The sequence below is a fragment of the Diorhabda carinulata genome, chromosome 2 (genome assembly GCF_026250575.1).
Source record: "Diorhabda carinulata isolate Delta chromosome 2, icDioCari1.1, whole genome shotgun sequence".
NCBI classification, from domain to species: Eukaryota; Metazoa; Arthropoda; class Insecta; order Coleoptera; family Chrysomelidae; genus Diorhabda; species Diorhabda carinulata.
Window position 1 is genome coordinate 16,609,917 of NC_079461.1, and position 27,701 is coordinate 16,637,617.

General features: G+C 32.5%; 1 protein-coding gene across 1 annotated transcript; it reads left to right on the forward strand.

Annotated features, from left to right (window-relative positions):
* Positions 1 to 26,925, forward strand: LOC130890702 (open rectifier potassium channel protein 1). Its single transcript, XM_057794933.1, has 6 exons — positions 1 to 436; positions 3,631 to 3,781; positions 14,254 to 14,427; positions 16,604 to 16,725; positions 21,789 to 22,011; positions 24,629 to 26,925. Exons 2-6 carry the CDS (start codon positions 3,637 to 3,639, stop codon positions 25,972 to 25,974), a joined length of 2,010 nt encoding a protein of 669 aa, XP_057650916.1. The 5' UTR covers positions 1 to 436; positions 3,631 to 3,636; the 3' UTR covers positions 25,975 to 26,925.
* The last annotated feature ends 776 nt before the right edge of the window (positions 26,926 to 27,701 follow it).

Sequence of the window (27,701 nt, forward strand, 5' to 3'; positions counted from 1 at the left end):
CTAACCGATCGTTTAAGCAAGGACAGAGATATTGTAGAAAATTGTTCTTAACACCATAAAAGATTCTCAGTCCACTAGGCAAAACGAATTCCGAATCCTTCTAAAACAAATGTAAAAAAGTGATCGAGTATGAATAAATTGATTTTAATCGTTATAGATCGATAATCACCACCGCAAAACAAATAATTTTGTCACATATAACCTAGTCGCGAGCGTGCAATTTTCTACAACTATTCTATTCATTTCTTGTGATAATGGTCGTTATCTATTCAATTTGTTCATTGTTGTACCGCTCCTGTAAAAAAAATATTGTGAGTTTACAACAAATTAGGACATAACAGTGTATTGGAATATTTTAGTTCAAGCTAATCCGATTGGATTTGTTATTTTCTAATATTATAAACGTTAGAGGATTTTTTTTTACCATTTATTTTATGTAAGTATGACAAACTTTCAATTCTTCTCAATACGATAGGGAAGGTGTGTTCATCTTTTTGTATTTTTTTTGTTTCATAGAACACAAAATTTTGGCTGATCCGATGGATCCTCTATCAAATGTCAAATCCAGCTCCTTTTAAAATGGATTTACGATCCATGGTGGTATTTGTATGGACAGAATATTTTCAAATCTGGTTTGATTGATCTTGCAGGGCAATCGAATGTTGAACGTATGTCTGAATATCCTCATCAAGGCATTCTACCTGCGACAAGTTTGAAAACTGTCAAAATTCGCAGTGGGAAATATTTCATTATATTAATGCTGTTCTTTTATTTGTAAGTTGAGTTCAATGAGTCAAGCCAAAATTTTAATTCTTCATTTTCATCAAGCCCAACGTAGACCCCTATCGAAACTCCCGTGGACCACTTTGGGAATCACGGAGATAGAGAACCATAACTGCTTATGAGTACATTACGGAGATTTTATAGCCACTTGTTGGTTCTTATGCCTCTTTTATAGACATTGACTTGTGTTAATTGAGGATAACGCATTTAGTGTCGTTAGAATAGTACACCAGAATCTTCAAGAGGTGAAGAGTGAGATCCACCAGCTAACCTTCAATAACTGCAAAAGGTGTTAATAAATAGGAAATTTTGGAACAAAATTACTTAAAGGACTTTATCAGAATATGCCACGGCGTTATCATGATGTGATTAGAGCTGGAGGAGGTGATCCTCCTCTTTCCTTTATCCTCCAAAGGATGAAGTGACACCATTAATATTTGATTCGGCAATTGTCTCCATGCTTCCCTACCCTCTACAATATTTTCTTCATGATGCAGTCTCATATTTATCAAGGGTTTTGTTTGGCCTACTCCTCTAGTTGGAGATTTGCCTCTTGTGCGTTTGCCTTTCCAATATCCTCCAAAGAATGAAGTAACACCTTCTATATTTGATTCAACAGTTGTTTCCATGCTTGTTTATCCTTTAAAATCTTTTCTTCATGAGGAAGTCTCATATTTATTAAGGGTTTTGTTTGGTCTACTCTTCTAGCTGGAGATCTGCCTCTTGGGCGTTTTCCTTTACAATATCCTCCAAAGAATGAAGTAACACCTTCTATTTTTGATTCAGCAATTGTTTCCATGCTTATCTATCCTGTGCCAACTTTTCTTTATGATGCAGTCTCATATTTATTAACGGTTTTGTTTGGTCTACTCATCTAGTTGAAGATCTGCCTCTTGGGTGTTTGGCCTCTACTTTTTTTCCATTTTAACATCAATAGGAGGAAAAGGTAGTTACGAAACTTCATATATTTAATTATAGAAGAATTATTTCAGACTGTATTTTTCGCTTTCTGAGTTTCTTTGTTCCATTTAAAAACAGAAAACCGTTAAAAGTATCTGGAAACATTGATACAAATAATAATAGTTATTTTAATCATCAGATATTAATGAACAGAAATCATCACGATACGATACTTTTTTGGCGAAATATATTTGAGTTCACGACGTTATTTTCTGATAAATTTAAAATCTCCAATTCAATGTACTTAATGTGATATACTACAACACATATAGATAGGGGTGTTTTTCAAGTTTTTCTACATCAAATCTCTCAAAAAGGAAACTAAAATCTTTATTTTCACTCAGTAAAAATTGACGCAGGCTCTGGAAGACGGTTTGGTCTGGATTGCTTTTAACAGTCTCCAATGGAGGCTCTCCAAAATTGGAGCGTCGCTGGATTTGTTTCTTGAAAATATGTAATGAGATTTAGGTCTAGTGGAACCAATTTCGAATTGTGTTAAGGTTGCAAATCATGTAGGAAAACCTATAAAACGTCATTCCCTCACTAGGAGGTACCATTTGTTAAGAAAAACTCCAAAACATTTGTTTAGAAGAATGTTTAATAATATTTTGTATAAAATTTAGTCGCAGAGGTTAGTTTTCGATTTGTCTAACATCACTTAAATGATATCACTGTATAAATAAATGTTTTTTATCGCTAAAAATCCAAAAATCACCTTTCTATTTAATCAACAAATCATGATTGATATTTTTTTGACCCATATTAAACGTTTTTCTATAATTTTTTATGATTCATAATAGTTTTTACTTTGGGCTTTTTTGCTTTCTGGTTAACTTTCAAAAGTCTTCTACATACAATTGAGATACTCACTTCCACACCATAATCAAGCGTATTCCTTCGAGGGTTTGTACTTATTTTCGTTGGATTTAGTTCGATATTTATCATTTTATAAGTTCTTGGAGTTGTTTTTTTTTTCAATGATGAAATTATTTAAAAAATTCGACACGATTTTAGCAAAATATTTAGGTGTGTAATTTTGTGTAGAACGTCTTACATATACGACTGTTAATTAAAACGATAAGCATGCTAACGAGTTCTCGGAAATTTGAAATATTAGCATTAAAAGAATTCAGGAAAAATCCCGAGTTATCTACAGTAGTTTGATCATGGAAGAGATTTACTTGTATAATTAATTGTTCAATATTCATTATAAGAGGTTTCATTACGTTTCTAATTCTTATTATTTCACGTAAGACCATCGAGTATTTAAATTCTATTCACGTTCAATGTGGTCGATGATGTAAAATTTTATCATGAAATTAATCTGGTTATCATAAACACGGTTCATTTGTGAAAACAACAGTTTATGAACTAAATTGATTGAATTCTTTGCGGCTAGGAAACTATTATTGTTTTTAGTTTTTTAATTGCTATTTTATCTACTTTTTATCTTCAATTAGTCGAAGTAATCAGTCTGTTACACCTAGTGCTTCTCAAAAGTCCCTTTTTATCTTTTGAACGGTGATACTACCTCCTTTGAAAAGTATTTAGAATTCCTATTTAATCATACTAATTGTCAATACTCTTAGATGCTGTAGCGTAAACTTCTAATTCAAGCTTTTCCTACAAGAAAAAAATCTTAAGGTGATCATTCTAATGGACCGCGTCGTCCAACCCATCTGTGAAGATATTTCTTATCTTTACAAATCTTACTGCCAAGTAGGAGCAATATCTTGCTGGAACCTTATATATAATGTTGATGAAAAATATTGATAATTTGTTTTTGACCAAAAAACGTCTCGTCCTCAGCGAATAAATCGTCTCAAAAACACACCTTCCTTGGTAAATTTGTACCCACTTCTTTTGATACATTAATAAATTTTTCAGATAAAAATGATGTCGAAAAAACAGTGGTTCGTTCTTTTATGTTTGTTCATTCTCTATTTATTATTGGGAGCATCAATTTTCTTTTATATCGAATCTCAAGAAGAAGTCATTAAACAAAAGTTTGATATCAGGGAAAGACAATATATTGAAGGTGAGTTTTTCAATTTGTTTTTTCTTCATGAGATTTCGCTTGAGGTACATAAGTTCTTGACCTCATAGAGTAACTTTATACATAATTTCAACTTGATGCTTCGATCCATTTTATTATAATAGATCTCTAACTACCACTCAGTGAAGTTATTTTGAGAAATACCTAAATTTTAACTTAGCGCTGATATAAAATTTTTAAGCAAAACAGGATTAGTTCCAACATAAATTAGAAACAAAATGGAGGCTGCTCATCATTTTTTAACAATTAGAAATTTACGAGAAAGTCCTGTGCCGGTGACTACTCCAGAAAACATTAAATTAAAAGAAAAGAAGAAGTGGCTGGTGTTTAAAAACAGAAGAAATTGCAGTACAAGCCAGTATTTTTTAAAGAAATGCATTTAAATATATTAGATTTAGTAGGTAGTCTCTTTTGTACTCTGCCTGTCATTGGTAATAGCTTGTTTTGCTACCAAATAAGTCTTGGATTCAACTGTAGATGAAAGAGGTCTTTAATAGAGTTATTTTCTCAATTCTATCTATCAAGGATATAACTTAAGTTTGGTTCTAAAGTTATAGATAACAAGACAACGGTTTTACGCCAAAATTAAAATCTCTTCGAGGTCTTTGTCTTATAGTTTGTCCATACTACAATTCTTTCCATAGTTCTTGTGATTGCAGCTTGATCGTAGCTCTTAACGTTATACAGGATGTTTCAAAAAATTATAGAAAACTGAAATATATTTGAGGGATTCCTTTTATTCATTTTATACAAAAGTTTGGGTATTTTATTTATCGATTGGGGCAGTAAGAGATCTGCTGATTTTTCAATAAAAAATTACCAAAAATTGTTTTCCAATTGTCGCCAAGTGAATTTCGAATCAAAATAAATTAATTGCTATTGGTTTTACAATTATCAGAAAATTGTATACGAATTATACGTTTATAAGTTCTACTAACAACTGATGATCTGCTAATTAAACAGAATTTGTATACGGTACGTCATAAATAGCAAACTAAACCTTTAGATAATTATTAAACTTGTGTTTATTTGGAATGTAAATTAACATGAGAATGGGTTTTCTATATAACTTTAAAGATATAATGAGGAACATTCAAAGCAAAAATATTTATTTGAAAATAATTTCGAATCAGGAAATATTAACGTTGGTAGATATGCTTAAAAAATTCACGCAAAATTCGAATTTTATCAGCGGAAATTTCTCAAGTACCTAATTATGTATTCATTTTTTGTTTTTTGATACGAGTTTTGTACACGGTTATTTCGAAATAAAAAAATAAATGAATTTCGTTTCTGTGAAAATTTTTTGCTACACTTGAGTCGTCTGAATTAAAACAACATGTATAGATATTGATCTATTTCGATTTCAAATATTCAATATTCGAGAAAATCACGATTTGGGAATCATAAATTTATGGAATGAAAACATCCCGGAAGAACTGCAACGGAAATTCTTTCACATAGGCGCTGTAGAATGAGTTCGAAGAGTTGGGGAAGTTGCTGATTGCTTAACTGACTTTTATTCTATTGTAACTGTATTTTATTGTATTCAATCAAACAACGATGATTCAGTAACAAATCGAGTTAAATACAACCTGTATTCAGCTAGATTGGTTCAAGAATGTGTACTGAAAGAAAATTTAAAATAAATAACAGAAACGCTTGTACTGTCAAATAATCAAAAATGTCAAAAAGGGGCCTAAATATTAAAATGATAAAACTCTACTTGTGGTAGTAGCTTCTTGAACATGGAAAATTGGTTAGTTAACAAACACGTTGACTGCCAACTACAAAATAACTCATAATTCACCTCCCCTTAAGAGTTTTTTTTCCGGATAATTCAACTAAGAAACAGAATTTTTTTAAAATCCCACATTTTCTATACCTTTCAGTGATAACTTTTTATTTAAATTATCATTTTTAATGATTTAATGCGATTAAATGGAATTGTGGAAATTGTCTTGGCAGTCAACGTGTTAAACGAAGGATAATTATTGAAATTATAGAGCTATTAATGCCGAGGTATATTGTGCTGTTGAGAATGTATGAGGTTATTTTGGATAAATACTTGAAGGGAAACCAATAGCAAAAAGAGAACGTAGGAGATGGATGGACAGCTGGCAGTCAACCAAAAAAAATTTTAAATTAATTCTCATTTTATGCAAAAGTTTATATAACTATAGATAACATTTTTTTTTGACAACCTGACAATCAGTTAAGTGGCCCTTCAAATAGCTTCGTTTCACAAACTCGCGATCCGTCTCTGTATAAATCAATTTCCAGGAAGCACCTATTCAAAAATTGACCAAAACATTTCCCTAAATTTCAATATTATCGTATTTCTTTTCGTATTGTTTACCTTGACGTCTGTTTTTTGGCATTGCATTTATATAATTTTCAGAAGACGTGCTAAGAATTAAATTTTGACATGTGTTAAGTCGTCGATTGAACCAGGATATGGGTATATCAGTTACATGAAGCATATAGAACGTTATTTAATTTTTGAACCACTCCAGGTAATATTGAAAAAGTTGTTGTATAAATCAACCAACATCATGAATATCAAAATAAAAATAGAAAATCTGTTTTAAAATTAATTTTTCCTCAGTTTATATATCTTAAAAATATGTAGCAGCTATCAGCCAAATTTTACTTAAATTATTTGTTGTTATGTTATGAATCTGAACCTTTTCTATAATTGTTTTTAACTTATATTTGATTTCGTTAAAAAAAATTTTGAATATTATGATTGAATTTAAGTTTTTTTGATATTTCGAGGTTCTTTAACGCAGATTTATATTTTTATCGTACCGATGACCTTTTAGTCTATTTTCTAAATACTGAGATGTCTGCCCTATATAGATAGTGTCACAATTAGTACAAAGCACTTGATATATAATATAACTTCTCTTGTTTTATTTATATTTATTGGAATAATTTGAAAGTATAATGGAATATTCATACTAAGTTTGCTTGGTAAGGTTTCCTCAAGATATATTACTAATTGTACTATAATACTTGATATGGAAGCTCCCATAGCACAATCATCAATTTGTTGTATAGGTTAAACAAATAAATACATTAAATGAAGTTTATTTTTTTAAAAATAACATTATCTAAATGACGGCACTCCTCTAAACAAGAACGCAGTTTTGTGAAAACTCTTGTAAATAAATCTGGGATGATTACCGACATTTCCTGGTAGATATTTCCCTTCAGCTGACTGACGTCCCTCGGATTGTTCATGTAAATTTTATATTTGAGGTGTTCCGACAAAAAAAATCAATAAGAGTCAAGTCGACGCTACGTGGGGCTACCTCTTACGGAAATTAATCTCACAGCCGCCATAGAGTCGTTTGATAAGTGACATGTCGCTCCGTTTTGCTGAAATCAAGTTCTCGTATTCGCTATTCTTGATCTCGCTAGTTCTGAAGTCAAACATCCCTCTAACATCGTAATATAGCGGTTGGTGAATCTTCCGTTTTCCGTCGAAGTGATTCAAAGCTACTAAAACTTTACGAGTGTAACTCTCCAATTACACTAGCCTCCCCCCGACCACGCACCGTCAACCTCGCGAAAAAATATGATGCTATATACACGTTCTATTGCCCCACCCTATATATTTCATTTTCATATTTGAAGTATGTTGTTATAAATGGTTCTATAGATTTTATAAATTCGTTTTGAGGTATTTTTGTATAATCTTCATTTTTTTTATTTATATAATAAAAAAAACTAATTTTAAATCAGAAAAGACCTAAAAAATGACGATTTAAAAACAGAAACATTAATATTTCTTATCGAACCATTTCAAAATGTTTCGGAAATTTAATTCGGTTTCTATTTTCAACTTGTTCCAACAGATGTCTTCTGTAAAACTGATGGCTATATAGGGTGAGTTAGGTATTAAAATAAACGATGTTAGTCCCAGATTTGTGCCTTGCGGAACGCCACAAGTAACAATTTATTAAATGCTGGTTTTACCATTTATACGAACAGAGTTTCATTCAAATAGCTTTTTAATAGCTTCCAGGCAGTTTTATTTAATCCTGCATCCTCTAATATATCCAGTGATAAAGAATGGTTTACCGGATCAAATGCCTTCGACAAATCATAAATCAGTTTAATTTTTCCTAGAACTTGGTTTATTCGCAACAATATTTCAAAGATTTTTGTAAAAACTGTTATTTGGCTATAGTGCTTAGAAATTCTAAGACAAATGTTGAAAAAATATGTTTAATATTCTTTTAAAATGCAATGAGTGATTTTCGAACTACATAAATAATCAATGAAAATGACATATCCAACAAAGAATAACCATAATTAGGTATAAATTTGAACTAATATTATAATTTTCAAGTATGTTAACTAAAACGATAAATAGTATCGATAAACAACAAAAAATAATAACTAATAACCCTAATGAGCAAAAATTTTAAAACAATAACTGATATTATGTAGTTAAAACGCATAAAAATTGAAATTGAAAAAATACAATAATTGCAACAAAATAAAATAATTTTCAGAATGGAGCACAGCAGCCTTAATAGTATTATAAAAAATTATAATTCTATTAATTAATTATTGTCGGTTATTCATATTCTCTTTGTAAACTGGTTACTTCAATCGTTCTCGGGTATAGTAATCAAAGGGATTGAAATCAGGGGATTTAGGAGGACATGAAATAAGGCATTCACGTTTTATCCACCTATTACCAAAAACAACACACAGATGTTGTCTCACTGCTAGTAAAAATTGGAGTGATGCCCCATCAGGCTGAAAATACATGTGTTGAAAAGCAAATATTATGTAGAAAGTCCAAATAGACCTGTACTTTTGAAGGATCATCAAAAAAAATGAATCGTTTATAATACCAAAAACTTAACTGGGAAATGATATTTTCCAATTTTATGGGATTTTTTTCTGTCCACACATGTGCATAACGGGTATTATCATTTTTTGTCATACAAAAAACAATTTTTCAATCATGGGGAAAACAGTTTTGATTTTGTGAACTTTTTTATACTATATCAATCTTTCGAAAGACTTTGATTTTAAAGTAATAAATATTAAAAGATCATAAAATAATAATTTTCTAAATTTTATTAAGATTACAAGACGAAACAAATATCGTGAAATTTCAGAGAAAATCACATAATTCAAATTTTCTTTTGAACTACATTATCTCTATAACAAAATTGAAATTTGGTTTTGGGAAGAAGACTTTTTTCCTTTTTGAGGAATTTCATAAAAACTAATGTCACTTGTAGCTGTCGATTTATTACTTATTTTGAGTTGATTTTTTAATTCTTATTCAAATTTTAATATAAATAACTTCTTTCTTAAATCGTCATCCGTTTGACTCGGTAAAATTTTTAACAACTACAAATGAAAAACCAGCGAAATACAAATAATTGTACAAATAACCCACTCAGACGATAAATGAAAACGCTATTTACAGGGTGGATGTCGCAATTGCTTGATGCAATTGAAAAGCTCGTTTGCATTGAAAATTATAACGTGTTAGGGCGGATTGTTAGTTTTCATCAATTAATTTTCCTAAAAATGAATTTCATACTTAGAAATATTGTTTATACTACGTATTGCATATGATTATAGATATTAAGTTGATTTTAAAGGAAGTTTTTTATATTCACGATACGAATTACTGATTATTATTCTTCAATGTTGAGAGGAAATTACGTTAGTCGATTGAAGAAGAAATATAGAAAATGAATAAAACAGCATGTATCTAGATTGTTATAAACACCATTTATAGTTTGAAAACTAGTTCCATACAAGATTCAAACTAACAAATATCTTGTCAACCTTTGTAGATTTTGTAGTCTTCATTGGGGGTCATTGTAATGACACCATTTTTTATAAACGTCAACACAATGTTTATTTTTGCTCTTCAACTGCATATAGTTCTCCAGTATCGGCACAATTTTTTTTATTTCAGTTTAACGTGCCTCGACAGCGCAAAAGTAATCGTATGATACATAAGTTAAATAAAGGACTGTTGTAAAATCTATTACACTATGTAAATTATTTATATTTTCTCATACAGCTTTAAGAAACTCCATGATTTTCTTCATTTCCGTTAGGTAGTCACCTTGAGGTTGGTATTCATATCAAACTGCTGGTATGCAGTCTGCTCAATATACACAAGAACGTGACAACTTTGGCAGACAGGTCTACATCAAATAGCCGTTGATGTGGTTGATGTGGAGTCTTCTTATTGTCGCAGCTTCTCTCCTATACAAAAAGTTTTGGGAAAGGTCAAGATTTTTGAAGTTAGTCTTCAGATCATTGGCAAGCTGTACTGGGATTTCAGGAGGATTCTTTGTGGCTTCTTTGACATATCAATCTGCAGATTCGTTCCCAGAAATTCCAGTATGCGAAGGAAGCCGGATGAGAGAGACTGTTGAAATAATTATTTTCTAATTTTTTATTGGATTTATTATGAAAGCTTATTCCTTAGATTTTCAAATTAAGTACTATTTATTTTTAGTAAAATTCGGTAACTAATATAAGAAGTTGCTAAATTGCTTGCCTGTTACCTTTCTTTGATAAGAGAAGTGGCTTCTTGAGGAGATTTTCGACATTGAAGATTTACAATTGATTTTTGAAAATTGAACTCTGTTTTATGTCAATTGCCGGTAAATCGGATATGTTTAGTCTCATCTCCAGTCAGAAAAATCAAATTTACAGATATTTCGTAAGCCAAATTCAACTAATTCTGAGATTTGTGCAAAACAAATCTTTTTGAAATCCCTTTCCACTAGATCTTGGATCTTTCTTCCAATGAGTACAAATAACAAAACCCAATAGAGGAGACAATGATGACCATGACAAACTCATAACTATTAGGAACACTTTCTGGCACAGGGATTCTTGGACGAATGGAAATCGTTCACCAAATTACGTCTTCTTTTAATTTTGGGGGTCATAGCTAGACAATATCGAAGCTTGTATGAGAGATAATCTACTGAAATTACATCCTCAATATTCCAAAATACGATTAGTAAGGTCTCACTACTCTGCTGAAATTTGCATAACATTTTTTCCTAAACGTTTTCGGTCCTTCCACATTTTTGTTTTGCATCGAAATTATTAATCAATGACTTATTTGTGGTTACTAATACTCCCAACAGTCAAACGTAGATGTTGCAACAATTGTTTTTTTTTTGGCATACATAAAGAAATATTGATATTTTATACGTAAAAAGGGTTTTATCAATTAACTGATTGCAGGCGCCGCTTTTTGTTAACGCAATCGATAAAACCGTAAGATGTAAATACTTGTCATGAAATTTGTTTATATTATTGAAACGAAAGTACGAATAATACAATTAACTTGTTTATCATTGCGGATTATCAATAATAGGTTATCAAAACCTTGCAAGTATTTTTCGAACGAGCAGGAATTTATGAAAAAAAAATAACACAATGAGTCACGTGACTGACACACAGATGGCACTGTCATTCACAAATCTATATGACGTTTATGAAGTACCAACTTTCGAAAGACTAAGTGTCGAATTTCATGACATTTCAATAAGTCAGAAAAAGCTGGCAGCTACAATTGGTTATATTTTGAGTACACAGTTTGTTGTGTTTGAATATAGCTTAGTTACACCGAAAAATGTTAACCTACAATATTTGATTATCCACCCTATTCGCCTGATTTAACTACTTCCGGTTATTGTTTAACTTAAAGAAATATTCACGAGGTCGATTTAGAATGAAATCGATGTTGAGTTCTTGTTAGTAAACCCTGTATACACAATTATATTAAAAAGAATATATAATATTGGAAAGGTTGAGAATATTAGTTTTATCTTCTTTAACTTATGTGTAAATAGATTTAATTGTTAGACTTGTTTTATTTGCAGTTTTTATGTTTTTAATAGTTTGAAAAGAAATAACGCCAAAATGAATTAGAACTTCCAAACCATTAACGAACATAAAAAATGCATATAAAACATATCTAACAATAGAATCTATGTAAGTTAAAGACCAAACTAATATTCTTAACCTTTCCAATGTAATAACAAACAGAGTGTATGCAACAAATTCGTAATTTTCATATAAGGGACAACCTATACAATCTAAAGATAGCAAAAATTTATGGTTTAGGAGATATTTAGATTTTCAGGTCTTTGTATATTCCAAGAAAACCGTTCGTCATAAAGAGACATTCTGAAGAAAATTATTATAAATCGTAATTATCTGATGACAATACTTACAAGAGGTATTAAAACATTTAATACGCTACTGTCAAAAAAGCTACTACGTTATATTAAATTGAAAATTACAAGCGATTTGATTTGTTAATATCAGTTTACTATCAATCTTTTCAAAACATGTCATCAATAATTATCATATTTGATATGGTAGGAGTTACCTTTTGAATGTGCTTACATACATTTGAAGTATGATTTGACTTTTGGTAAGTCAGAAGGTTGTATATTGAACACTTTCCGCAGCTTAAGCAAACTAATTTCCATTATTTTTTCATAAAATGATATTTTAGAAACGTGGCAAAAGTTGACAACGAACACCAGCTCCAGATCCAGTTGAAGCTGATTCCACAACTAAATTGTTGACACAAATTTAACGTATCAACTACAACTATCCTCCAGGAACAGCTTCTTTAACCCTTTTATGCCAGAAAGTGCATGCCATGGAAGTAAAGGTTTATCTAGAAGAACTATTCCCTGATAAAGGAGATTTTGTAACATCGATTATGTGTTCATAATAAATAATAATTTAGTAGGTCAGAGAATTTCTCCAAAATTGTTTCCCACGCATCTTATGTGATATTTCTTTAAACATATGCACGATGGAGCCCCTCTCCACTTTCTAAATGGTGGATTGATTGGGAAGTCAATTTGTATGGCCACCACGTTCCCCTCAATTGAATACAATGGATACAATGAATATAAGGCAGAATCTTCGAATGGTCTACCAAGTTCAAAGAAATATCTTCCGGAATGCGTCCGTGGACTCGAAGCTTCTGGAATGTAGATCTTTCGTAGATTACTAATAACATCATGGACTCAACACAAACCTGACGATGATGTACTTGGACGTATAGTGAAGGAAAGAGGGCCACTTATACCTTAACAATAATTATGATATACTGAAATTAATAATAGAAGGAAAAATCGGAGGAAAACGTAGATCTAGTCGCAAACAACATTCATGGTTGAAAAATATACGCGATTGGACTGGTATTACAATACCATATCCAATTTGCACCACTCAGGACCGAAATAATTATACCGAAATTGTCGCCAACCTTCACTGAATAGAGATTCCACCTCAAGAAGAAGGATTGTTTTAATACCTCCTGGGTGAGACAAACAGTTTATTCAGTACAATACTGCGATGTTTTAAGTAGATGGGAAGATCCTGCTCGTGAAATTTCCTTCTCTGCTCGTCTCAAACTGCATCCAAAACGTCAGAAAAAAATTTTAAGGAAATGTAATTCAAGAGACGTATTGCGATATAATACCTTGGATGAGCTCTTCAAGTAGATATTTTTTACCGATTTTTTTTGTTACCTATATTGCAATATACATTTTTGAAGTCTTTTTATCTTTTCTTTGGTACTGACTTTGTTTTCATTCTGAAATGTTTTTGGAATGTTATTTCTTCTATGCAACTGGTAACTTTTTCAATTTTTCCCTCTTATTAGATAGTCCAAATTGTATAAATACTATTAAAACTAAAATTTTATGTAATTGATTGGTGTGATAAAGTTCAGTGCCCATTTTGTCATTCAATATATCAATAATTTGAAACTTTGAGGTATTATCACCATCATTAGTCTTCACATTTGACAATTATTTATTAATCTTGCAAAATGCTGTGTCATATCAAAGTTCCATTTTTTTTAATCGTAGAATCATACTGGGTGTCTTTTTTTACCGTATGAATTCCGAATTTTGTAAATAACACTGTATATGGCACACCCTGAATATTGAAGGTCTAATATACAAAATCTCATTAAAAAAATGAGATTTTGTTATTTACAAAATTGGAATCTTATACAGTAAAAAAGTATGATTCTAGAATTATAAAGTAACCAAAATTTAATAAACCTTCATTCAAATAATTTCAAATATTTCCCAAACCGTACGGGAATCAAATGACCTTCAAATTACGAAGTTTTTTTTATAGAAATAATCCGAAATTTATTCCTCATTGTCTCCAACATGTTATCCTTTGTTCTTGGAGGTATTTTTTCTTCTTAATGTGACCATACAAAAATAGGTTCACCACTGTACTGGACCGATTCGACAGATGATATTAAAAACGTGGATAATAAGAATGAAACCACCGTAACTTCTGGCAAAACAAAAAAAAATCATCCTGCCAAACCTGCTCTAATAATTCTAGAAAATTGATTAGACTGAAATTTGATTCTACAATTTTCGTTACAGAATTGCTACGATCGAATTATCAGGGCAACAACAAGAGTATAGAGAATTTATTCAGAAGACTTACTGATTATTGTGGTAAACCCGTCCACTACCACATGAGCGATGATACCCCGGATTATAAATGGAACTACTATAATTCTATATTTTTCGTCATAACAGTAGTTAGTACTATAGGTAAGTTAAAATATAGAGCTGCAGCAATTTCCAGACACGATAATTACATTCTAGTCTCACGTACTATTTTTGTTTCAATTAATTGAATGGAAAAGCATGAAAAACATGAAATTTTAGCTTACGGAACGAGCTTATACATATACATATATATCCTGAATGGAATTCGAGGTTTCAAATGACCTTTAAATTGAACTTCCAAGTGAAACCCTTTAAAAATGAATTTTCCAATTAGTCGGTTGAATCTAATCCACTAAGTAAATACTTACTGAACACACTGTTCACACAAACACTCACAATTACACTGTTTACCTTCAGTCTCTGAAGATAACTTTGTTATTGATACACGCGTCGGACTCAAACAGTGTAATTGTGAGTGTTGGTGTCTTCGTTTTTGATACCTGGAGAAGAATCTAGATTTCGGTGCCAAAATTGAGAAAACAAATCAAATTTTGAAATAATTGCGGTCAATAATTATTATAAATTCGTTTAGCGAGACCAAAATATTAACTTAGTTTTTGGCTTCGTCGAGTTAACCTCCCTGTGGCAGACGACAGGCTCCGCATGGACTCCCAGAGTATTCAAAACCTCGCTAAACAACGCAGTTGTTCGCATCCGAATCAAAGAACTTGCCTAGCAAAAAAAGAAGCTTGCATTGACACCACCCCACTCGGAAACAGTTGAGTTAAACAAGTGGCGCTGTAAGTCAAGATCAATATCAAACGTCACAGATCAGCTGACCAACGCCAACTAAGTCTGAGAAGAACTTAATATTAGAGGCTCGAAATAGAGTATCTGAGCTGAAAATTTCATATATCCTGTTATTTTGAGCCAATTAGATGCCTTCGACAGGTTGCTATAACAACCTAAATTTTTCGAAAAATGTTTCTGTCGTTACACCTTACTGTAAAATTAATTAGTGATAATTTCTCTGGCTTGACAGCTGTCACGCAAGAATGTCATAATACCACACGCATTTTTTTTCCTATTACAATCTATTCTGATCAACTATACTTGCTAATTAAGTTTTGAGATATGTCAAAACTGATTTGAATATGTCAAATTTCACAGTACCATCATAAAGTTTGGCATTTGGAACGTTAATTTTTGTCAAAAAATGGAATTAAATCGAACGATTATTTTCTACGACTTACGACGTGGAATAAATAAACAGCAGGTCCATCTTGAGTTATGATATTTAACTGCTTTTTCAAATTCGTGGTCGCACTTCCCTACAAGATGAAAGTCGTCCTAAATCAGCTATTGTACCAGAAAACATCGATGCTGTGCGTAAACTGATATTGCAAGATCGTCATGTGACTAACCGTAATATTGAGGAATATTTAGACATTAGTTCGACTCACATGGAGCTTTCAGTAAAACCAACTGGACATGTTGTCAACCGCAAAGTAGAACTGTCTATTCTTAATGGTACATCAGCCAGAAAAATAATCGAGATCCCACACATCAGTTCAAACAAAAACGTTGTTGAACAGTCAAAACGTCGAATTAATGGGTCATCCACCGTACAGTCCTTGTTTGACACTCAATGATTTCTTCTTATTTCCTCAGACCAAAAATAAATTGCGAGGTCAACGTTTTTCTACACCTGAAGAAGTGTTTTGATTCGGATAGGAAAAAATGCTTCGAGAATTGGTTTAAATGCATACAAACGCCTATTGACCTTAATAGAGATTATTTTGGAAAACAATAAAACCACATCCAATTATAAATATTTGTTTCCATCTCAAAACTTGCTTAGCAACCCTCGTATACTCGTATATTCACAACTAGGTCAAGTTGATGATAAGGATTTGTCTGAGGTAATTTTTGAGATTGTTTATATTGTATTCAGGTCTTAAAATGTCAGCTATTATTTTTTTGCGTTAAAAACGGACACTCTGCAATTATGTGTTTTATATTCAACTTGAAATTGCAGTTGTCGCATTTGAGTTCAGGTTTAGCACCGAAAAGGTACCAGAAGTACCTGGCCCAACAAAGAAAACACAAAAATTTTGTAAAAAAATATATTTATTTATTTTATGTTCTTTTATAATAAGAATCGTCAAGTTTTTTCAGAAAAAAGGAAACATTTCTTTTCGTATTAAAATTCTATTAAATGGATTTATTCGAAACTTGTGCTATCGAAAATATATTTCCACTAATTGATTTATTTCAGGTTATGGGAATTTATCACCTACGACCATGTTTACCAGAATATTCATAATTTTCTATGGACTAATTGGTATACCTATGAATGGTATCGTTATGGTAACTTTGGGTGACTTTTTTGGAAAATCGGTAAGTGCTTTTTTCCAAACTGAATCTAGAATTATCTTTGTTGTGTATGAAATTTCAACTTTATGAAGGAAACAGAAATCATCCCAGCTTATAAATACTAAATTTAACCGAATTACTGTCAATTTCGAATCTCATTGAAGGAAAGAATTTTTTCTATGGACGTTCAGATCGGAGAATCTCTCATGCACAATTATTATTGCTTTCAACTTTCTATTATAATGGAATACGAAGCTTTAGAATTTGAAAATACTCCTCAAGGTTTTGTTCAAAAAACATCTGACGTTTCAAAATAATTTTCTACCAAGTACATCAAGATAATAGTTGGAATTTCTGGTTATATCCTACTGGACTACCTATCCTATTCACGCACGTTTCGATAACCAAGTTATCGTCTTCAGAGACTTAGCGTCTTATCTTACTACCTACGAATGTCAAGACTTACAATTTATGAGTTGTTTCATCTGATACAAATTGACTTAAGACACGAAAACACACATTTGAGATCATCAGTGACACCTGAAGAAAGTCTCGTAGTACACAGTACAAAATGGCGTCCTCGCTGTTATTTGAAATTTCGCAAAGACTTGATCGTTGCGCGCTCGCTCAGCTTTGAAGACGCTCGCAATCCGCTAGTGGGATAAGGCCCTTAGGTAAACTAAAGCTCATTATCTGACGCAACCATTCATACATCCAATGAACTTCCTGTTGCAGAAAACAATTCCAGAGGAAAAAACTACATCGGTAGAAAATATCATAAATTTCTACACTTAGTATTAATTCCAAAGGATTATCGAAAATTTTATATGAAATCTAACATAACCTAACCTAACCTAATTCATCAAAGTTAAAGTTTCTCAACCAAGAATCCTTTAGAATTTGTCTATAAAGTAAAAATTTTAATCTTCTTTGATTGATGATTTGATTATTTTTTATTGTTTCAATCAAGACTTTGGACTATCATGAGGATTTATTGAACTCTAATAACGTGGGGATATCCACGACTATGACTTTTACAAACAACCCCAAGGATCAGCTTTGGGTAGTTGCTGAATCATTAATGATTCGCAGCATTTGAAAAATCGAGTATAAATCGGTAGGAGCTGATAAGTTTTACTTCACTTTAAATCTCTGAAGTCGATAACTTAGTCAGACATTGCATTTGTGGATGCTGGCTGATGTAACATCTTTTTTCACCCTGTGTCTTTACAACAGTTATATTGCCTCCCTGTATATGTTTTTAGTATACGATTACGATCCAGGGTAATGTGTGTTTTTATTATTTAAACGCATAACACGTATTCTCTAGACATTTGTTTAAAATATTAACATATTGTCAACATATACTGTATTCCAATTCGAATTCTATTCGCCACTCCTTATCAATATTGATATTTTTATTCAACAAACCGGCAGACCTAGATATGAAAATTTTTTAAATTAAACTGAGAGGTTTGATTTGCAAGCATTACAGTTGAAAAATATACAGTCCACTATCAACAAAACTAATTTTTTATCAATCATTTTAAGAAATGCTATCGAATATGAAACACTTTAAAGACCTGTAAAGATTTAGAGATCAAATACAGGGTGCTTCAAAAAAAGGTGATTTAAAATTAAGGGCGTTGAAGAAACAGAAATTATACATATTTTTTACGATTTTACTGCAACTACTGGCAACATTGCATTGAATTTTTATACGTATATATTTTGGAAGCTGATACATTCAATGAATTTATTTTTATGTCTGAATCTCATAGAGGGCGCTAGTTACACGGTTCGTATTAAACATAACTTTTTCAATATTAGATTGTTAAGCAAAATTTCAAATGAACATAAACATCATTTAATTTTAACTTCAAAAAGGTACTCTTGCTAAAATTATTGATTATTATTATTATTAAGTAGTGAGCATTATGTGAATCGAGAATTTTTTGTCACGTAAATGAGACCCATCGATAAAAAGGACACATTTAAAAAAATTGGGACTGAGATATTTCGTTTCTTGTAATGTTTCACAAAAACCCAGTCTCATCAGCATAGGATTTTGTTTTTAAAAGTTAAATAAGTATGAGCACTGAACTATTGGAGGCCTTATACAACAAACAACAATTTTATGATTATGTATTGCAGTTCTGGGACTCAAACTGTTGTTTGTACCATACCAAGGTCCCCAATAGTCGAGTACCCATAATTAGTTTGCCATGTTTGGTATTACTGACATGTTATTACCATCAGCGAGTCATGTAATTGTAAAATTGGTACTCATATTGATTTTAGAGATGCTAGAGTCACCCAACTGAATAGAACTTTCAAATCAACAATTTTGTCAAATGAAAAGTGAAAAGTGGTAGCAAATTTTGTAAGCATCTGTAATTTGATCCCACTTGTGAGATGGGGTAGTTTTCATCTCAATATTTGTTATTGCAAATTAAATCGGTTTATAGATTAAAATCCTAATGGCATCTGAGTTGCGCAAATATCCGGTAGATAGCGCCGCATTTCTATTTCTAGATTATAACTGACGAGTTTTAATATAGAATTTACTTATATTTTCACCACACAATTTTTAATATGCAAAATACAAATTTGAGTTGTCGTGCAATCAAATCTAGAGTTATACAAGATATAAGAATACGAAGATCAAGCGAAATCAACAGAGATAATTAGAACGAAGAGAAACGCGCAGAATCATAATCAACAGACGTAGAGGAATTTACTAACGGCGTCCAGTATGAACCTGATGTTAAAAATGACGCTCATTTTAAAGTGGTTATTGGAAAACTATATGTGACATGTTCTTGCATAACTTTTTTGATGATTATCTTTCAATATATTCGTTATCTTAATAAAAAATACTTCGTTGACCTAAATAAAGCTTTCAATTATAAGTACATCCCTACACACTTATAGTAAGTTAGTTATTTTTATTGAAAAATATTTCCTAGATATAATTTATAAGGCAAAACAACGTTGCGGGTCAGCTAGGAAGATAATATTGTTATGAACTTATCTCCGCCCTGGAGCCGATCCTGCTTGGATACAGTAGAATTCTAAAATTTGGCGAAAGCGCCGCCTTCGATGAAATACCCGGAATTCGTTTGATCTTTGTTATTATTTCAGTTTTTATAGCAAGCGGTTCATTTACATTGTTTCTTTTAAATAATTTCTAAGAAGGTAAATAAGAAAAATTTCACAAGAAGTTTAGATGAATGTACTAGAAAGAATTAAGCGCCATATTCCAAAAGTGATAATCGCTTGTTAATTTTCATCTATGTTGTTATTTTAATTGTAAGATCAATATAGAGTCATGTTGATCAAATCAAGCTTCATCGTTCGCGATATAAAATAAATCATTGTCATTGATAAATGTTTTCAACAGTAAATAATGAAACACTTTGAAGTTCAATGAATGGTAATTTCGAGATGTTAGTTTCAGGTATTCCTCTGTTTATAAAATATATTCATTCACAAGGAAATTGGTGAAAAACTTCATAAAAGGTCATAATTAATTGTACCCGAAGAAATTATTTCATATACTACACTATAAATACAACATTGACATGATGTGTATAGAACGGTATGAATTATTTATAGATGCGAATGTTAATGTGACAATATTATATACTTTGATTGTTATGAGGTCAGAATTTTTATCAGACTCAGCAGTAGAGGTCAGTTTCCAATGAATAATAAATATCTATCTGTGGAAACAAAACTTCTAAATAACGCCGCAATCTGACAACGAATTTACATTAATTAGACCAAAATAAAACGAAAATAGAGAATAAAATTTGCCGATATCTCGCTTCGTTTTCGAGATATCGATACTTGAAATCACAACCAAACGTTAATTCGAGATTCGCTTTATAGAATAGAGTCTTGAAATTTAACAACAATCAATTTTTTTTATTCAATGTTTACATAATTTACTTAAGACTCAAGAAGATGCGGAGAGTTGATGGATGTGTGGGACTCCCGTAGCCTCCCCACTAAACCGCCATCTTCTGTCATCTCCGTCCAACCAGGCACTATTGCGGTATTCCTTCTGGTTGATAAGTCTGTCCGTGTATGATGTTCCAACTGTCTACATTTTTTTCTACAAGAATTCTCTCTGTATAGGCAGCTATCAGTTACAAGAATTCTACCTTGTGCAGCATCACCTGAACCTCTACCTTCTCTCTTAAACCCCTCCAGTTGTAACACACGAATAACGTATGTTCGGCATCATCTGAGTCGTTTTCACAATACGTACACTCAAGTGTTTGTAAGCTGCTTCTGTACATCCTCTTACGCTCGAAAGCCAAGAGGGTCCAAGGGAATTATACCCGCCATCACTTGTGCAGAGACAGTCCGGTAGGAAGTGAAGTTTCTCAGTGCACCATCGTCAGTTTTTCATTATTCTCAGAGCATCTGACCAGACCTCCGCCCCATACAGAAGAATTCAGTGAGTTGTCACCATCAGCAGCCTTTACGCGGCTCAAAAAACTATACTCTCGACCGCTTTTTGAGCTGTCTTCCTTCTGTGGAACCGAAAAGACATCTCCGTGTCTAAGGTCACTCCCAAATATTTTATTTCGCATCTAGAATCTATTTCGTCTGTCTCGATCTCAATGGGCAGTCTTTTCTTTATCCGTTTCCTTGTTAGAAAAACATCAGCTCAGTTTTTTTCGTAACGAGTTGTCATAAGAAAATATAGTTGTGGTTGTAGCTATAACCTAACCTAACCTAACCTAACAATGTGAATCATTCTTATTATTTGATGCGGTATGGGATATTATGAAGCATTCCTGTGACGCACCACCTAATTCAGTTAAGCATTTCACTGAAAAATTCAATAAATTACAAATTATAACATAACCTTTTAAAGCTTAGAGTGGTCACAAAGCACGTGGCATTTGCGTGTAGCTCCGAAGGGAAAGACGGTTGAAGGAGCCCGAATGGCAACCGATTGAATACGAGATGTAGTTTTGCCTCAAGTCGCACCGTTTTGATTCCCTTCTGGCTTCCGTTGCCTTATTATTTAATAACTGCTTGGTTTTTTATCTTTCGATGTCTTGTTTCAGTTTACAAAACTTTATGAGAGATGGAAAAAGCTGCGTTTGGAGAAAAACACAGCCAAGCTTGGACTTATAGGACAAATTATTTTATATGCCGTTCCTGGACTCACTTTCTTCATATTCCTTCCTTCGACGATTATTAGTTTTTTTGAAGGCTGGTCGTATGATGTTGCAGTATACTACGCATTTGTTACGTTAACAACTATTGGATTTGGAGATTATGTAGCAGGTAACGTTTTTATTTTGATGTTTACACTAACACTACCCCAACACTCACAATTACACTGACTGACGCGCGTTTCGATAACCAAGTTAAAGTCTTCAGAGACTGAAGCTAGACAATCTTCACCATTATAGAGATTATTCCTAATTATAGACGAAATTTTCTTTTTCTTGGAAAAATCTTGAAGCTAATTAGCTTAAAAATGATATGAGTTGTGAGCGATAATTACCCTAAAAGTTAGCCATCAAACCTCAACTGATACACATCTCTGTTTACAACAAACAAGAACTGCAAATGGACTTGTGTAATTCTGCTTCTCTGAGTGCCTTCTTCTTGATTAGCGATAACCCCAGAGAAGTCATTTATGTCTCTGGCCCTTCTCATCAGCGTCTAAACCGATCCACTCGCGAATATTCTTCAGCCATGAAGCCTGTCGTCTGCCAGGACCATGTTTTCTCTCGATTTCCCTTTCGATCAGAAGTTGCGAAAGTCTGTATTTGTCATTTCTATATAAGTGTTCCAGATACGAGGTTTTTCGAGTTTTTATTAATTCTATAAGTTCCATGTCGATGCCTCTTCTTCGTTACTGTGACTTGGTGAGTTCCCCTCAAAGTTCCAAGCCTCCATTTCATATAATAAATTGCTGTATACATAGCATTCCATCTGGTACCAGATTTTAAGGTCGAATGCTCGGGATGTAAACAATTTTTAGAAAGACATTTCTTGCTTGCTCGATGCGTGATCTTATTTCTATATCTGGGTCTATATCTTTCTGCTATCCAACACCCTAGATATTCAAATTTCTTGACATTTTCGATGATGCCACCATTTACGTTGATAGACATGGGAGGATGGTTGGATGTTTTGGAGACAATCATGGTTTTGGTCTTTTTGATGTTGACGTTAAAGCCATAATCTTCTCCTATAATTTTTATGTGCTTGAAGATCCTGTTCACTGTCTGTAATTAAGATCGTTTCATCAGCGTACCTGCCCTTGCTTCAACTAACGCTCTGGCAAAGACTTCTTCCGAATATATATTAAAGATTAGAGGAGACAACACGAATCTCTGTCGCACGCCTCTTTTGATGCTGTATGGTTTGGTTAGCATAAGATTTGAGGTCGTTCTCGTCTAGACCCTTCCTGGAAAGGCAACAAGTAATGAAGCTGCTCAAGCGACAAGACCAGAGTCAGCGATAGAGATAAATGATTTATTTTCATCATATCGCATAGAAATCAGTGGCGCTGGAGTCCAACAACAGCTCAGAGTGGCAGGACAATCAGAAAAAGACTCAAAGACTCAAAGACTCAAGGCAGTTGTATGTATATATTTTGATATTGGGGTATCATATACCCAGAAGATTTATCATCTTTTTCTTGCTGCGATACTTGGGAATCCAAGGTTTACAGCTGATCCCTTAATCCCACTCAATTCAAAAAGTCCAGAATGCGGGATTTCCGAAGATCTTCTTCTATTTCATACGCTCCCTGGTATAGTGCTCTGGAGTTCCATAAAGTCTCACGCTTCGAGAGAACTCTGTGCAACAAAATCTTCACGCCGCATTATCCGCTACGTCTAACATCTTCAGGTGTTTGTTGAGGCGACAGTACCCCGATAGAACTCCTATTAGTATTCGTAGATTGTTCTTATTTATGTTGATACATTCTGGAGATCTTCTCTGGTTATAATCTTAACCTGTCTCAGTCCTTGTAGGTTGTTCCAAAAATTGGTTTTGCACTATCTAACTTCTTTTCCATTAATCTGTAGCTGATACACAGAAGATTTTATTCTCATTCAAATATTATTATGTTCACGGGAAACAATTAGAAGTAGCTTCTCACAATAACTCGTTTTTTCGTGTTAATTCGTAGATAAATTAATAAATAAATAGAAGTTGAGTTTTTAATATCAATTTATACATTCAGTATCATTAGAATGTAGAAATTGAGGTTAGGGTACTTGCTATAGATTGTAGTATCTGTGTAAATGTTTGCTATTGATTCTTTTCGATAAAAAAACAATATTATCAGTATAGAAACTATTTTCAAGAATATTTAGCGATTAAATTGTTTTCATACTTTTCCAATAAATAATTACTTCGAAACTACATGTATATGAAATTTGTTTTGATTGAGCTAAGCTTTAGAATAGGATTAAGTCTGTTTCAATACCTATTTTTTGATACATAATGAAAAAACTAATGGAATATTCCATCATAATATGTAACTTCAAGAAATTAAATATAAAATAACCTTAAAATGCCAAGTATTTCCTTTTATGTTTAAAAATGGAACAGCAGCAACAAGAAAAAGGGACACAATAGACTTTATGCGTCGCAGTGAGGTTTTTAACCACTCCAAACCTTTTTCTATTATTCTTTACAGCTTACGGTTATAGAAGATCAATCAAAACTTGAAAACTTTCATTAGCTCAGGTACATTTTTAGAAATATTCACACTATTGTGGAATAATATTTAAAATGAAGCTTGAGATCAGTAATTATGTTTTATTACTCTCGCAAAAAGTCGTAAATAGACTATTAGATATGTTACATTATGATACGAGTAATAATAAAATGAATGGTACTGAAATGAACCTAATTCAGTTTTTTATTCGATTTTCAGGAACGCAGAATATACACAACTTTCATCCATGGGTTTTTGTATCCTACCACTTATTTCTTTTGGTGTGGGTCATAGGAGGATTAGGTTATGTGATTATGATAATAGGTTTCATCACCAAAGGCATGAAGAGTCGGAAAATAGCACAAATTGAAAAATTACTGGCTCAAAAAGTCAAACAAACTCCTCTCAAAATACAAAAAGAATTAAGAAGTATGCTGCACGAGCTTCTCTTTATGAGAGTAAAACCAGTATATAAAGGAGAGTTTGAGTATACTCCAAAATATTTGGAGAGAAGTCAAAGCTGTCCTACTTTGACTATTTGGAGAAACAACGAATCGCCCACTATGGCTAGAAAACGCGCTATGTCAGAATGTTATAGATATAACGTACTAGATAGAATTCAATCTGAATCCGAACTAGATAAAATAGACAAAGAAAGAACGTTTAGACCCTCCGATGCTTTTAAGAAACAGAAAGATCTTCTACTTCGAGTCGTAGACGCTTTAAGTTTAGCATCTACTTCAAGCAAAAGTGATAGAGGCGTACATGGATTCAGTGACAACGAAATACTAGCTAGTGAAAGATCTATTTCGCATACACCTGTTCATCGACGAAGAGCAGTTAGTGATGTTAAACCACCGGGTTTGCACTTTGACGACGATTATACGAATACTTGGTATGGTAGTGACGCGTCGAGAGCTTTGAAAGCTTTTAAACGAAAAAGAGCTATGTCATTTGTTCCTATGCCAGCATCAAAAAAAGAAAAGAGCTCGTTAATCTACAGAATCCAAAATGTCTCTAATAGATTCAAAACAGTCGATATGGATGAAAATGACATTGAGAAACAAATTCTAGATGAACCTATTAACACGATATTTAATCCTAATCATGTTTCTTCGAATAGTAATTCTATTGATAACATCGATCAAAATGTGTTAGAACAAACATCCATAGCAGAATTCATTAGAGCTCTTAACGCTATTACTATTGACGAAGATACGGATCCGAAACCGAAAAGAAAAATCGGCATAGCCTCTTTAACGCCTCCTAAATATTCCCCTATATTTAAACCTCCAAATTATAGAAGAAATTCTTTAGTACCCCCTTCGAGGATTTCAGCGAAACCTAGACGATTCTCAATGACTCCAGTGGATGAACATATTTTGAGCTCACCACCGCCTTATACACCGATTTCTTCAGCTACGAACACCTCAACCGTATATAATATAAGTGAAGGTAGAAGATTTTCTGTTAGGCCTACACCTTCTTCTTATAATTACAGTCCGGTGAAAATACAAGTGAACAAAAGGAAATTTTCCAAACACGAAAAGGGAAGTTACGACTGATGAAATTAAAAATTTTGAAATAATTTATCATTATTGTCAATAGATATTAAACGTACAAAGCGTGGCTAAATTATACGGGGTGACGCAATATAACATCATCTTTTGAGAAGAGCTTACTACCATTGGGTAGGAACGCTCTGTAGTTTTAGTCACCATGAGTCACTTCGCGCATTTCACGTGAATTGTCATTCATAAATTGTTAGTAGATGATTATGCGCTACTGCAGATTAGATTAAACTTATTCAACGTTTAAATTTCCCTCCTAGAACATTTGGACAATTCGTGCGAGAAAATCCACGATTGTCTAGCTTCAAGACTTCGCCTGTCTTATCGTTACCGCGACGAAGTTTACAATGAATTTTGAAGTTTGATCTTAAACTGCACCAATACACGCTGCTAAAACAAAGATTGAAAGAATATGCCTTCAAAGAAAGGCAATGAAATTTTTGGTCGATTTTCAAATTTTCCTGGTATCATTTTTTCTGACGAGGCTCATCTCCATATCAATAGGTTCGTAAACCATCGTTACTGGAGCAGGAGGAGCCCGAATTTCATGCACCAAGGACCATTTGATAGTCCTAAATTAAAAGTGCAGGAGCAATCTCGGGAAATGGAGTGAGTCCTTTCAACCAGATGCATTTCAAATGACTCCATGCTGGTTGTGAAACATACGTTCCTAGGCAGACTTATTTCGAAAAGAGGTTGAATTAAATCGCCCCTTCGTAGTCCAGATTTGACGCCCTTCGACTTTATCTATGAGGATACCTCAAAAACAAAGTCTGTAATAATAATCCGAGAAACATCCAACTAGATTAGCATTACTGAAGAAAATTTGCAATAATTTCCGATGGTATTTTTTTCAAACTAAGCCTCAGTTATTTTGACTTTTTTGTTTTTATTTTAATATGCATATCTATTGCTTCACCCTGTAGAATAAACTCATTATTATGCGAACAATCTATTTTTTAAAATAATCCTGAATTAGGGCGATTCCCAATTATAATTAGGGTGAGACAAATCATAATTGAGTCACAAATTCGTTGTTTAATACATGCTGCTCGACCCTATATATAATGTATATATTATAATTAATAATTAAAGAATAATAAATATTTTTCAATGAACAATTTTTTTCTTTACATATAGTAATCACCTATTCCGACCGTTGCCGAAAATTAGGACAAGCTGTAGAGTCTCAAATCGATTAAAGCAGTGATTCCCAAAGTATTCCAGGTGCACTCCCAGGGGTCACGGGAAACTCTGCTACAGGAGTGTACTTAAGTTTCCATAGTTAGATCTGATTATTTGAATAGTCGGTAATACGGTGTAAATGTATCAACTAAAACTAGTAACAAGTATTTCGAAAGCGGTTTACGAGGAAAAGAGTTTGGAAACTTCTGGATTAAAGGATCTCCATTTTTACTAGCCCTAAACTGTCAGCTGTGGATTTGATTTTTCTTTAGGTTATCAACACTTTACTGCCTAATTGGCGGCAAATTTAAATCTTTTGGGACACTCTTTAAAATAGATTCTTTCACGTTTATTTTAGTATACATGTAAACTAGGGTTCCTACCTAATTTCACTATCATTGTCATTGACAGATCATTCAATAATTAATAAATTTGAGTTCAGTTGAAGCAAACATGTTTTTAATGCCTATGGTTACATATTACGATGAAATCAGAAAAGGTAAATAATTATAGAATAATGAATCATTTTTTGAAAA